The 14,725-nt window shown below is 43.8% G+C and overlaps 1 protein-coding gene across 8 annotated transcripts in view; it reads left to right on the top strand.

Moving 5' to 3' along the window:
- The window catches only part of EPHB1 (EPH receptor B1), a 453,083-nt gene extending 443,570 nt beyond the window's left edge, over window positions 1-9,513 (top strand). For 6 of the 8 annotated variants that reach the window (XM_055295339.2, XM_063611324.1, XM_063611325.1 and 3 more), the window contains 3 exons: window positions 3,415-3,608; window positions 4,450-4,605; window positions 8,060-9,513. In XM_055295339.2, the coding sequence (XP_055151314.1) occupies window positions 3,415-3,608; window positions 4,450-4,605; window positions 8,060-8,168 (459 nt within the window). In that variant the 3' untranslated portion in view covers window positions 8,169-9,513. The remainder of the gene's footprint in view (window positions 1-3,414; window positions 3,609-4,449; window positions 4,606-8,059) is intronic. The other 2 variants (XM_055295345.2, XM_063611327.1) reach the window with 1 other exon arrangement.
- Window positions 9,514-14,725: the final 5,212 nt, after the last annotated feature.

Below are 14,725 nucleotides of genomic sequence, written 5' to 3'. Positions count from 1 at the left end.
AGTATTTTTTTCTTTGGGCTGAAGGGTAAAGGACACTTTTTTCCCTATGTGCAAGAAGTATTAATGCTCCCAGATTATCAGCTCACTAATAACAACAAAATTATTTACAAGAAGTAACAAATGAAGTAAAGTCCCATTTTCTAAACACAAACATGGTAGGGGGTTTCCACGGCTATGCTCTACCCTGGAAAGTGAGAAAAGTTCTTGGTGCTCTTCAAATACTATCTTCCTGGACCTCCAAAATGAGCAGTAGTAACTCCCTTCTTTGCTGAGAAGACATCTACCAAAATAGACACAGCCGTAATGACACCTTCTGTGTGATGAGGATTCATCCTACTACTCCTCTGCGCTGTGCCCAACACGCATCACTTCAGTGTCATTTAATCTTTCTAACAATCTCATCTGTGAAGTTTCAGGAAGTCAGGTGACTCTCCCAAGGTTCTATAGGTAATAAGAAATGGAACTTGGATTTGAAACCAGCCTTCCAATGTCTATGCACTATGTAGTACTATCACCAACACAGCCAAATGGACCTGTGCTCCTAGCTGACCTGCCCGGAAAGGAGAAATCAGTGACTTTTTGATGTCCTCTTAAAAAGAAAGTAAACACACCAAACAAAGAGCAAATACGAAAACAAATACCAGGACAGTCTTCAAAAAAAAAAAAAAAAGCGGCCCGTGCCTGTAATCCCAGCACTTTGGGAGGCCGAGGCAGGCAGATCACAGGGTCAAGAGACCGAGACCATCCTGGCCAACGTGGTGAAACCCTGTCTCTACTAAAAATACAAGAGTTTGCAGGGCATGGTGGTGCGTGCCTGTAGTCCCAGCTACTCGGGAGGCTGAGGCAGGAGAATCGCTTGAACCCAGGAGGTGGAGGTTGCAGTAAACTGAGATTGTGCCGCTGCACTCCAGCATGGGTAACGGAGCAAGACACCATCTGAAAAAAAAAAAAAAAAAAAGCCAATGAGATACCATGATGCCATGCAGTGGAGGCAACAAGGGAAACAGAATTGAGTTACATTCAGTCTAGAGCTCACAGGCAGAAGACTCAGCATGTGCATGAGTCCCCATTCTCTTGATCCCTTGCCAAAAGAGGTTGGGTCAGCTGGTCACATCATGGAGCTGTGCTCTTGCAGAAAGGCCCTGACTCCAATGCTCCTTCTTGTTCCAGGACAGGTGGTAGAGCTGTCTTGTCAGTGAGGAAAATTAGTATCTGGGGCTCTAGCATCTAATGATCTGAGCAGAGATGCCATTAGTTTAGGGGACCACCAGGAACATTAACTGCCCTGCACTGGGAGAATTTGGGAACCCCTGGCATCATGAGAGGTTGAATTTGGACTCTAGCTCCTCCTGCTGGCCCTACCTAACTTGCCCTTATGCAACCCAGAAGGAGCTCTAGGGGCCATTCAATGGGTAATCCCACTTGGAGATTCTGTGACTGGGACCCTCAATCTAGTTACTTGGAAGGAACTGGAAAAGGGTGCGGGGTTTGTGAGCCAGGCTGATGGGAATGATGCACAGCTGCTCATTCTTATAGATTATCATAGATTACTTAGTTTAGCCCCATGACCTTGTTGCATGCCAAGAAGACACCCGACACCTCCAGGGGCTGTTCTCCAGGCTGAGATTACTATGGCAGCCCAACAGAGGCCTAGGAAATACAGCTTTTGAAGTATTCAAAACTTAAAATCATGCACCGCTGTGATTTATTCCCAGCCCTATCTTTTGCTAGATGCGTGCCCCTGGGCAAATTATTTCACTGCTCATGCCTCCATTTTCTCATGGGAAAATAGGGTTAAAATGGTTGTCCTCAGAGGATAGCAGAGGAATTTGATTGACAACAGTTTAGAGGAGAAAAAAGATTGTCAGTGCAACACAGTGTTCAAAAGTGAGTATTCCCAGTCACTGGATTTTTAAATATAGTGATAAACTTGATATGGTTTGTATGCTTGATTTTCACCCTATTGAATGGAAGAACTAATACACTTTGATTATCTCCAATGACTTGGTTATCATTTTATCTCATGTCCTACATACTATGCATAGAAATTGTAAAAACTAAACTAACTGAAAATACTCACTTTTTGACCAATTTATAAAGTATACAAAAAAGAAAGAATAATCAGTTGAAATGAATCTCATTATTTTTTAAGTAGAGGCAAAAACACCAAAAACACCCTGAACTCCAAATTATTTCCTTTGTTGTTTAAAATGCTTTAACTGTTTATTTTAATATAAAACCAATGCAGGAGTATTATAGAAAATAAAAAATTCAAATAAACAAAGAAAAAGACATGAAAAATATTCAGGTTTCTGCCTATCCAGAGGCAACTGCTATTAACACCATGCTGTATATCCTTCCAAGGTCTTTTCTATGCATATCTATAATAGTTGGTTTTTATTTTGTTTTTTACAAAGCAAGATTATACTATACCTGAAGTTATGCGGCCAGCTCTTTTACCTATTACAATATGAGCATATTTCCATTTCAATAGATAGACTTTTGTAGTATCACTTTAGGGCCTACATTGTATTTTAGGCCTTCTGTTGCGTTATGGGTGTACCATAATAAATTCATATGTTTAGCACTTGCGTCACTTACAATTTTTTTTAATGTAAAAAGCACAGAGTAGGCATAATTGATTTAAATGTATTTGAAGTTAAGATGTACTGGATGAAAAACAGACAATGTACTTAACGTTCCTAAAATCTTTATAAAATTACTCTCTGGCGTTTGTGAAAATTACCAAAATCTGATTGATGGTATTCATTTTGGACAACCTTGTTATTTTGACTGTTGTCATTGATTTGAACCAATTTGTTTAACCAAGCCCATTCATGTTGCTGCCTCATGAGGAATATGGCAAATAATGCAGAGGAGGCATCTAGAGGGTCTCTAGCATGGAGTAAGTGCGCTGTCAATGCTCATCCCTTTCCTCCCTTTCTCTTCTCTTCCAAATGAAAGAATGAGTCCATCACAAGTTTTGAGGACATTCTTTATAAATAGTGGGTTCACTGGGTTTCCAATGTGTCATTGTTTCATCACCCCTGGTGCCACCAGCTTCCAGTAAGGCAGAATTGGGCCCTATGTCTTCTTGAACAGCGGAGACGCTCAAGCTGTTCACTGGCTCATTCTTCAACAAACATTTACAGAGGTCCATGTGTGTCAGGCCCTGCACCAGGAGCTGGGGACATAAAGAAGTACTACTATGTGGCCCCTGCTTTCTAGGAGCCCAAAGTCCAGGGGGATAAACCAAGTGCACAGAAAATCCATTACAGCGGAAGGTGAGCAAGCACAGAGCAAGGGCATCTGAGCCAGCCTGGATCAGGGAGGCTCCATATAAAGGGGATAATTTGTGAGTGACTGGCTGGTGGCAGTCACTCAATCACACCTGTTCCCCGTATGTCACTGCAGGTCATCAATGCCATCGAGCAGGACTACCGGCTGCCCCCACCCATGGACTGTCCAGCTGCTCTACACCAGCTCATGCTGGACTGTTGGCAGAAGGACCGGAACAGCCGGCCCCGCTTTGCAGAGATTGTCAACACCCTAGACAAGATGATCCGGAACCCGGCAAGTCTCAAGACTGTGGCAACCATCACCGCCGTGTGAGTCTAGTGAAATGGTGATCCCTAAATATGGCTGGTTTCATGGTCAGGGGCATAGCCAGCAGCCTCTGACCATGATCATGTTCGAATTTTTTAAAGAGTATCTAGTTGCAGTGTGGGCCTTATGTTGAGGAGAGCAACATGCATGAAGAAACACAGGTAGGAGAACATTGCAATGATCATGATAGAGAAAATAGTGTCTTAAATCAGGATAATGGTTGTGGAAAAAAGTAAATGAGTTTTGGGGATTTGAGAGACAAAATCTTTATGACTTGGTGAAGGATTGGTCATGGATGTTGAGGGTGAGGGAGATGTCAAGATAGCACCCGCATTTCTGGTTTGGATACCTGGGTGTCTGCTTCGAAAATGTGCCAGAGAAGGTCGGCAATGGGTCTCACTGCTCCTTTTTTTTTTTTTTTTTTTCAAATAGCTAAGGATGAAACTAGGAAAAACAATGTTACCAATATATCTGGGGAGGTTGTGGTAAAATATGCATATTTTTAAAAGGACTACGTCTTTGAATGGTGAGGCTCCTAAATTTTGGTTTACAAAGGAGTTGGGAGCCTTCCGTTCCCTTCAGACTGAACACTATGTCAACCTGTCTGTCTGGGTTAACTGACCTGTGACAGTGCCCAGAGGCAGAGATACTGGCCACCTGGATGTAGAAGTCATGCTGATTTAGGATTCCATGAGGAAGAAAGGTTCAGCCCAGGGCTCCACTATAATCCTCATTCCATCAGGGATGCTGCCTTCCATGAAGTCAGCTATCAGGCCAGACTGGGGCACTGTCCATGCATCTCCTCTGCAATGTGTGGTCACCTGCCCCTCTCTGTCTCACTAGGCCTTCCCAGCCCCTGCTCGACCGCTCCATCCCAGACTTCACGGCCTTTACCACCGTGGATGACTGGCTCAGCGCCATCAAAATGGTCCAGTACAGGGACAGCTTCCTCACTGCTGGCTTCACCTCCCTCCAGCTGGTCACCCAGATGACATCAGAGTAAGTGATGAGAATCTGTCTGTCCAGACCACACCTAGGGGTCAGTGCTCCTTCCCTGCTATTGCAGATGATGTGAGTCCTATTTCTGGCCTCATCCCTGGAGCTCTGTCTCTGTATAGACCAGGCCTGGATGGGGAGCACCTTGGAAAAATGAAGGGGGATGTGAGGGTGGGATGGGGAGGTGGAGATCCACTCTGGGCCCCAAATGAGAGTTCTTCAAAGTTATAGCCATATGTCATTTGCCTAATCACCAAGAGTCTCTTCCCCATTTAAGTTTATAAACTCAACTCATCAAAGAGAGCATCCAGATGGAAAGAACACAGCCAGCCAGTACTTTAAATAACATAGCAGGAAAAGCATTGCACTGATTCAGCAACAGTCTGAGATGTGTGGGGAGCTTGTCTTTATACTTAGATAGCAGTTGTCAATAAGCATGTATTTCCATCCCCCACAATTATTTACCAGTCTGTGGCTCCCTCAGAAGTTTGGAGGAATACACAAAATAAAATTATTCAAATAAGGTGAGAGCCAGAAAGAGTTTTAAAGATCCATGTGGTCCAGCATTTCCCCCAAGAATGTTCTGAGAAGCACCAGTTGTGGGAAATGTTAATAGGTTCTCCTTGGAAAAAAGGTCCCACGGTCAAATAAATTTGGGAAATATTGTGCACTGTATCACCCTCTTGGAGATTCACTGCTCATATTAGCATTATAAAGGCCATGAGAAATCCTGAAATAAAGGAACCCATTTAAAATTATTAAATACCATAGAACCATATTTTTGAGGGGCAGGGTTTTATAGAACTGTAGTCTGGGAAATATTTATCTAGTTCCACCCCTTCCATTCAGCAGATTCTGAAATTACATGACATTGGTCCTCACAAGTGGCAAAGCAGGGACACAAGCCTGCTTTTCTGGCTGCCAGTTCAATATTCTGCTACCTGTCCACCCCAGGGCCTCAGTGGTTCCCAGGCTTTGCTGCACACTGGAATCACCTGAGGGCCTTTAAAAACTATTGATGCCTGGTTCTCACTCCCATACCTTCTCCCATACCTCTCCCTAATCAGTGGTGAGATCTGAGCATCAGGGTTTTTTAAAGCTCCTCAGGTGATTCTAATGTGCAGCAAAGTTTGGGAACCGCTGGATTAAGTTTGGTAAGGGTAAAATTTCACCTTCTACACTCATAGAAGTTCAGGTAATCCTACCTAGGAAATTAACTCCACTCTTCAAACACACACACATACACACACACTGGGGGGACTTCATGGGCTCCGTGGGCTACAACATGTACCGATAGCACATATTGTGGGATCTGGCAGCCTGTAATACACATTTCCTATGGTAGAAGATTCATTCATCCATCAGTCTGCAAACACGTATTGATCACCTGTTATACAATGGGCACAGTGCAAGGTGCTGGGATTCCATCCTTGCAGCTGGGGCAAACCGGTTGCTGAGTCCCAGGAAAGAGCGATGGTGATCCACCCCTAGTAGCTGAGCCCCCAGGGACAGCTTCCTGACATTCCAACCGTTTTCCTGTCAATATTCCTGGAGTCCAGCTCTACCTCTCTGAGGTCTATTTTTTTTTTTTTTTTTTTTTTTTTTTTTTTTTTTTTTCAGAAATGATGGAGCCACTACTTTCTCCAGGGAGATGGTTTGAATGTGTGTCTAGCTTTGGATCCACTGAACATCAGAATACATTTCTTAAAAACTAGATTCATTCCCTGGTGATGCCAAAAAAAGATGGTTCTTTCCATTAAGAATGACTGTCAATTAGACAGCAAAAATAAATAAATAGAAAAGAAGCACTTACCAGTGGGAAACCAGCTTCCTCATCTTTTAGAGTGAAAATTGATGCCCCTAGATAATCAGAGGGACTGAGTTCAGGGATCGAAATGGGTGTTTATGAAGACCGGCTACTCCCATTTTCCCACTGTGATTTGCCTGCCTGTGGGGGCCACTGTCACGTAATCCCCCAGGATCTAAAAGAATTCTCTTAGTCTGAGAATAACCAATGAAAAAGATAAGGGGAAGACCAAAAGGAAAGTGAAACTATAAATTAAGGGATTTCATTCAAAGTAAAACATGTCCACACACTATTAGAGCAATTTGATTTGTTTCTTGAGAGGTAAAAGATGGAAAAAGAAAATGAGCAACTTAATAAAATAGATTGCGGGACAATGTGTGAATTCAAAATTCAAGCATGCTTCCCTAAAGTATTTGCCAAAAAGACATGAACACTTTGAGCATCTCAACCAGCAGCATCCCTTGGGAGACTGACTACCAGCCGAAAAGGGCATGGGGCGGCAGAGCCAAGGCATTGTGGACAGAGATCCAGCCAAGGGTTCACCAGGGTGTGATGTGCAGTGTACAAAGCAATCAGCTGCGCTGGGTTCAGGGGGCTTTAGAGGACATACAGTCAGGACCTTAGAAGAATTCTGCCAGCATCCCTGCAGGGGTGCTGAGAACCAACTTGTCTTGTATGTGAACACCAGCTCCACCACTGCTTACCTATTGTGTGACCTTGAGCACATTACTTAATTTCTCTGAGCCCTACTTGCCTTGTTTAGAAATAATTTATAAATTATTATAAATAATAATGCCCATCTCCTTAGTTTGTGATGGGAGGTTAATGGAATGGCACATGCAAAGCACTTGATCCATTATCTACCCATAGCATGCATGCAAAAAAAATTGTTACTGTTAAATTTTTATCATCATTGAGTTTGCAGTGGTTTCTCTATTTTTATGAAATGCTTTCACATAGGTTTAAATGAGATAGTGTATGGCACGTGGGATGCATTCAAGCAGTGTTATGTGTTATTATTAACCGAGGAAGAACGCATGGGTCTAGCACAGGTCAACTATAAGCCATGAACTTGTTCGTATGAATCCAATTCAGTGCTCTATCCTGGACATATTCCTTGGGTTCCTGATTGGGCAGATATTTTAGTTATTTTGAGACCACTCTTCTTAAAAATGCATACATTAAAATTCAAATGGAGGCAGAAAATGGAAACTCAGGGGAAAACATCAGAAGACCAGGTGAGCCCCACATCTTTTCAGTCTCAGTGGGTGATCACTAATTTAGGCAGAAAACTCCACAGAATAACTGAAGCCCCATAAAAAATAGCAGAGGAAAATTCCAGTCCATCTGAGGGTCAGGAGACAATGAAGGGGCTGCCTTAGAGCCCGTACATAAGGAACACACCCCTGGAACAAGGCACAGCACTCCCAGGATTGCCTAAGCTGGAGGAAGCATTAGAGAAGAGGGAGAAAGTGAAAGTGAGCAGGAAAATCTCTAATTGGAAGTTTGCCAAAAACTTGGGTAAACATAAGCTAGCTGGATATTTGTAGCATGGCTACTTCCCAGGAGCATGGCTTTAGTGATGAGTCTTGATCTGCGAAAAGCTGACCTAACACTAAAGTGACTTCTTTTCTGGCTCTTTCCTCCTAGAGACCTCCTGAGAATAGGCGTCACCTTGGCAGGCCATCAGAAGAAGATCCTGAACAGCATTCATTCTATGAGGGTCCACATGAGTCAGTCACCAACGGCAATGGCATGAGAACTCTTGTTTCTTGGGGAAGGAGAGGAGGGAAAAGGACCAAGGTCAAGGGGGACCAGAGGTTGACTACCGTGGAATGTACTGGACAGATTGGCTTCTCAGCTGAGGAATGCATTTCCATCAGTGAAGAATCAACTGGACCTGTTGCTAGTAGGCAACCTTCATTCCTCAGTGACAGAAGCATGTTTGAGATGCCGTGGGAAACCAAATATATAATAATAAAAATATAAAAAGGTGATGTTCAACAGAAGTGAAGACAAAACAACATGCATCAGGAGAACAAGAGTAAACCCAGCTCCCACCCTCAGTGGACTGGAGTTGTCCATCCACAGGAAGAAAGGGAAGGAGGTAGAGGGAAGAAACAGAAGCAGTGTTCCATTTTCTTCCTCACCAATGACATTCTTTTCTTTTCTCCTTTTGTACTCCTCCCTGAGAGTCCCCTCCCTTCTCCCACACTACCTTTGCTCATGACTCCTGTAGGGAAGTTTCTTCAAACAAAACCCAGCTCCTGAGTCTCCAGATGTTGTTCTGTCAGTTGCCAAAGGACTTTGCTGACCACTGCATGGGGATCCAACCAATTCAATTAATGTCTTCATATTGAAGAAGAGATGTACCTTCAATTGAAAACCTCGTTTTTCTTTTGTTTGCATTTTCTGCAAAAAGGAAAAAGAAACCACAAATTGGGGAAAAAAAAGAAGAAAAACCTGTTTCCGTGTGCAAAAGCACACATATGTATGTCTGTGTTATCAAATGACTGTGCTTGTTTGTAACAGATGCAAACAAGAAAGAAGAACTGGGAAGTCTTTGTCCCTAGGAAATCCAAAGGGGCTGGAATGTGGTGTTGGTTTGGCTTTCTGGTTGGCCTAATCGGCCTATTGGCTCAATGGGAAGAGAGGAGAAGGAGAAAAATAAAATGAAAGGAAAAAAAAAGTTTGCAAATTCAGACAGGAAACAGGTGAGTGGTTTGAATTGGATGCAGTGTGGGCCATCCTGGAATGATACTGACTGATGATTAATTATTCCTGATAACATCTGAAGAAAAGGAGAAGGAAAGTGTGTCTGGAGAATGTTCTTTCACATCACTGGAATCTGCAATTCAAGAAGTGACAAGGGAGAATTCTTGCTTTACCTATGGACTGGCTTAAGCCGTGTGGCATCCGAGGAATGTTTCCAATGTGTCTGTGTTTCTCTTTACATTCCTTATTGTGTACCTCATTGTTCAATTCACTTTTGTAAATTCCACCTAACATTTAATTATTTTTAATTTCTCCTTTTACCTTAATCTCCTTGCTAATTTTATCTGTCTAATTAAAAAGAGCAGAAGCATGTCTGGGTTTACGTAAAATGGTGTCAGAGTGTGTATCCCTGGACCCCAGAGGGTTGTCCCCAAATTTCAGGAGAATCCTTAACAACTGTCCTTCTTCTTTCTAATGTGGGAGGGAGGGAACACATCCTTGACCCCATGAATGCCAAGAAGCAGAATATATTAAACTCTCTGGCACTGATGTGACCCAAAGGAAAAACTGAATAAATGAGGCTTAAGAAGTCGCCGGCAAATAAACATAAATGATCACCACGAATACACTATCAACCCTGATTTTAGTTTACACACTGCATTTGAGAAGTCCACATCCAGGCCAATTTCATAAATGTAGACTGCTTGCTTGTGGTTTATCTGTGAACATGCAGTTGGGAGTGAAGAGATATGAGGCAGTGAAAGGTGTTACGGTTGCCAAGTAGCTCATTTAATACATGTTTACACTGATAATAGCCTTTTCCCCTAGTCATTGTTAACTTTGATATGGGGTGGTTCTTACCTTCTAAAATCACCGGCCAAGATTCCCTGAACAATTAACCCCTTCAAAGTGGCCCACAAGCCTGGGGGTACAGCATTAATTCAGTGGAGCTCATCTTAAATCACCATCCATGGGCTGAACCCCTGGAGAATGGAAATGGATGGACAGAACCCCTCTCAGCAAGTTTGCCTGAGGCTGCAAAGGACCCCAATCTAACCATGCAGGTAGAAGAGAAAATTTCCCTTTATTAATTGCTTACCAATTCCATGCACAATTTACTAATTACCCCAAAGACCCCGATCCATGAGTATCATACAAGTCTAGGCAATTTGGCTAATCTACTCTCAATTTTCCACAGGAATGAATTTTAATCTGTCACTAAATTCCTCTGGCAGAATCTTTAACCCTGAATTCTCACTGCCGCCTCCACCAATGCCAACTCATCTTCTGGTTGTGGACAAAGCAGGGTCAAGGTGAAAGTCCTGTTAAACCCTTTGGCTTGGTTTCACCATAGATCCCAGGATGGAGACAGCGAGAATCCAAAGTGCACAAGAGGAAAGCATGAGGGGTCAGCAGAGCCAAGGCCAAGGTGCCTCGAGGCACAGTGTTCAGTGAGGTGGGCACGATCAAGATCTGGACACCCCCAACCCCCACAGATGCCCTGCACAAGGCCCCACCCATACACCCTAGATGAACTACAGGAACACATGAAGCATGAAGGGAAGGAGATGTGTCACTAGTGAGTGAGCCCTCACACATTACCTCTGCAGCACTGGGCCAGTCATGAACCTCTCTGAGCCTCAGTTTCCTCATCTGTGTAATAGGAAAATAACACCTACCTTTGATGAAGAGTATGTAACATTCCTGAGTAGATTCTCTATGCCAGGCACTTATCTAACTGCCTTACATGCATGAAATCTCTTCCTCACCATAATCTTGTGAAATAGTAGCAGGTAATTTATTGTTCCCAATTTTGGATGAGGAAACTGAAAGACAAAGGACCTTCCCAGATCACACAATGGTGGAGTCAGGATTTCAATTCAGGCAACCTGACTCCTTGCTCTTAGCCACTTACCCCAGTGGGTCTCACACTTGAGTGTGCATTGGTATCACCTAGAGGTATTGTTAAAACAAAGATCACAGGCCCTACCTTTGGGCTCCTGATTCAGCAGATCTAGAGTGGAACTGGAGAACATGCACTTCTCACAAGTTTCCAGGTGCTGCTGATGCTGCTGGTCCAGGGACCATGCTTTGAGAACCACTATATTACCCCAGCCTACCTTCCTGAGAATTAGTGATAATAGACATAAAGCTCCTGCTTCAGGAAATAATAGTGATCGAGGTTCTTGAGATACTCAGAAAGAAGGGAACGAACCCTCACACTTTTGGCATGAAGTGATGGGAGAGGCTGGTTCGCATCTTGTGTCTTTTCCACTGGCACATTTAGCTCCAGGGGGCTTTACTAACACCTTCAAAGAAGCTCTGTGGGGAGAATTCTGTCAGTGAGACCCCAATGTTCTAAATTTCAGCTACATATGCTGCCTCATCATCTCGCAGAAGACTAAATCCAATTTGGACCCTTACTTAAAAACACACTTTGCACAATGGTCAGTGGCCCATAGCCCTGAGAGCCAGGCTAAAGAGATGGAACCTGCAGCCATGCTGTGCAGCCCAGAGCGTGGCTCACAGAAAGGGGACTGCTCAGCCAGCACACCTGCAGCCACTGGGAGTCAGGTGGGTGGAGGTCACACGGGGGCAGGTGGGAGATGTTTAATTAATGTTGCCGGGTCAAGGATAACGGAAATGGAGGTGATTTGCAGAGAATCCTTGGAGATTATGCCCCACCTTTCCACATCCTCTCCCTGCCCCTTCCAGCACTCAAAGACATGAATGACTGGTGGAGAGGTAGATAAATCTACAGATTATATGTTTATTGTATCACCTGGGTGTCCAAATACATTCATACACTACTGAAATTATGTGCTTCTTCCTGCCTTCCACCTCTCCATATGTCTCCTTCCCACCACGTTACTTGTGGAGCCAGGTCACTGGATTCTTGCCAAGGCCACCTGGGATAATTGAAATTAAATGAGGATGTAAAGCTTTCCTTGATTATGCACTTATGAAGAGAGTAGAGAAACCAGTGAGGGTTTAGGAATATCAGAGGGCAGGAAGACTGAGACATAGAGCAGGAAGAAGAGAATCTACAAAGTATCAGTAAAAATGAAAGATTCTAACAGTTCCCTCGCGTTCTAAGAAGGCCCTTTCGGGGAGCCTGGGAATTTCATCATCTTTTCAGAAATATTAGTGGCTCTGGCACCAACTGGCTGAGGGCATGGTGAGGTCACTGTCAGTGAAGCAAGGGGGAAGGCACAGCCATGACAGGGATCAGCCACAAACAGGCATCATCCAGAGCACTCCAAGGACACTCAGTGCTAAAAGAGGCCTTAAGATTCCTATCAGCCGGAGTTCTGCGTTGGCTGAGACTTGCAGTCCATGTAGAAGTCATAGAGCCATTTCTGAAAGTAGCGAGAGGTTTTGTATTGTCCAAGATATCATTGGGACAGCAGGCAGGATCACAGTAGAGGGGAATCCCTGAGGTCACAGAAAGGTGACCAAAAGAGGAAGGGTATGTCTGGATCACACTGGAAGGTCACTCGAGTTGACTGAGGTCCAATGGCAACTATGTTCACCACCAGGGAGTCTCTTAAGACCAGCCATTTCCAAATGAGAACAGTTATACAGAGGTCTGAGAACAAATTATCAGTCCCTCTCAGAGAGTGCAAGCCCTGGTAGGGGGTGGGAGGATGTGTTCTGCAGACCTGATTAAGAGTGGATGGGATGGATGGGCCTCCATCACTCACCGGGGAAAAAGGAGAGCTCTCCCTCCTGCATCCCTCCTGGGCTGGCCTTGTTATCACTGGTCCTTGAGGGGTTCCCATGACGCTGTGAGTCATGACTTAGCACATAGTATCCTAGCAGAACCTTGTAATTCTCCAAATGAAAGTGGCCACAGGGCACATCCTACTAACCTATGTACCCAGCACTCAGCACACTGTCTGACACATGGAAGATGCTCAATAAATGTGTGGTGATTAAAGTAAGTTTGAATTGAGAAAGTTTAACATGTCATTATTTCACCTACAAAAGTCCATGACCTTAAAGAGCATGCTTTAAAATAAATTAATCCCTGGGTATTTAGTTGGAATCTTTCTCAATTACTCTAACTGCTATCAATCGTAGCCTATTCTAATTTTAGTTTTGTGAAGTTTAAAACGCTCCTTTTAAACCCTGTTTGAATCTTTAAAATAATGTCACAGTTTTCCCCAGAGCCCAAGCCTGGGGTGAGGCAGCCTCCCACTGAGTGTCAGTCATTGTGCAAAGGCCTTGAGATGCAGGAATGAATTTGATGTTGTCCCTGGTACAATGGCAGCAAATTCGAAGGGCATTGAAGAGCAGAGGCGAAGAATGGTCCAACCCTCTGAGAGCAGAACCAGGGCTGTGTCCTGCTGGAAGATGTCTGGCTGAGCAGAGAGGATGGGCAGCATTTCTCTGGCCAGTGAAACTTCATTGGTGTTTTGTACAACTACCTCTACTTTAAGGCTTTCTTCCAAGAGTTGTTTATCCTTTCTAAAGCCACTATTACTCTAAGAATTCCTGTGGCCCCCCTTTCACCAGAAGAAAAAAAAATGTTGGAATAAGAAAACAAAACAAAATTATGGGCAAATGAGCTACTTCTAAGCAACAGAGAAATACTCTTAAATGAGAGAAGTTCTCTTTACCCCGAGAAAACTTTGGTTTTCTCTTCTGGTCTTATTTAGATTCATATCTGCATGTACATGAGCAACTGCTATACTCTGAAAATGGCTTTTCTGACAGAATACAATGACAAGTAAATTTCAACTACCATTTTTATAGCAGAACTCAATGTTGTAAATAACTCCAATGGGAAAATGAAGAAGGCTATGTGAGCATAGAGGCAGGCACTACTATTGTCCCAGGCAGTTAAAGAAGGCAACCCCAGGGTGGTCGGCTAAACTGGAACCTGAGGAATGGAAGGAGTTATCAAGTTGAGGGGGTGGTGGTAGTGGTAGAACTCAAATTGTAGGTAGAAGGAACAGCAAGGGCCAAGGTTCAGAAGCCAGAGAGTACATGACGTGTTTGTGGGCTCACATGCTGCTGGAGAGGCTGGAGAATACAGTGCTCCCTCTGAGCAGCTGGAGGGGTAGCAGGGGCTAGAGCATGACAAGGAATCCAGGTATTACTCTGAGTGGAAGCTGTGGAAAGTAGGTTGAAGCAAGGGAGTTATATTTTGTACAATTCATTCTGGTCACAAAATAGAAAACCGAATGGCAAAAGTTGATTCAGGGAGACTAGTTGAAAGGCTGGTGTAATAATCTCAGCAGATGATGGCAGCCTGGGTGAAGGCGTAGAAGTAGCAGTGGGGATGGAGAAAAGTGGATTGATTCAAGAAATAAAAAGGAGGCAAGAGCAGCAGAAGGGAAAGGGGGATTGGCTTTCAGGGGTGAGGGAGGGAAGAGTTGAGGATGACACTCCAAGTTTCTGATTTGGGAAAATGAGTGGATGTTGATACCATTCACTGACATAGAGAATACAAAAGGAGGAAGAAATTGTGGGAGAGGGGGACAATACGAATTTGAGTTGCCTATGAGCCACTGGATACAGGGCTGCATAATTCAGCAAAGAGATTTGGGCTGATGAAATAGATTTGGGAGCCATCCATTGTCTAGATGGTAATTA

Source organism: Symphalangus syndactylus, chromosome 10 (assembly GCF_028878055.3).
Source record: "Symphalangus syndactylus isolate Jambi chromosome 10, NHGRI_mSymSyn1-v2.1_pri, whole genome shotgun sequence".
Lineage (NCBI taxonomy): Eukaryota > Metazoa > Chordata > Mammalia > Primates > Hylobatidae > Symphalangus > Symphalangus syndactylus.
Note: the sequence above shows the minus strand (reverse complement) of the source record. Positions and strands in the feature narration are given on the sequence as shown.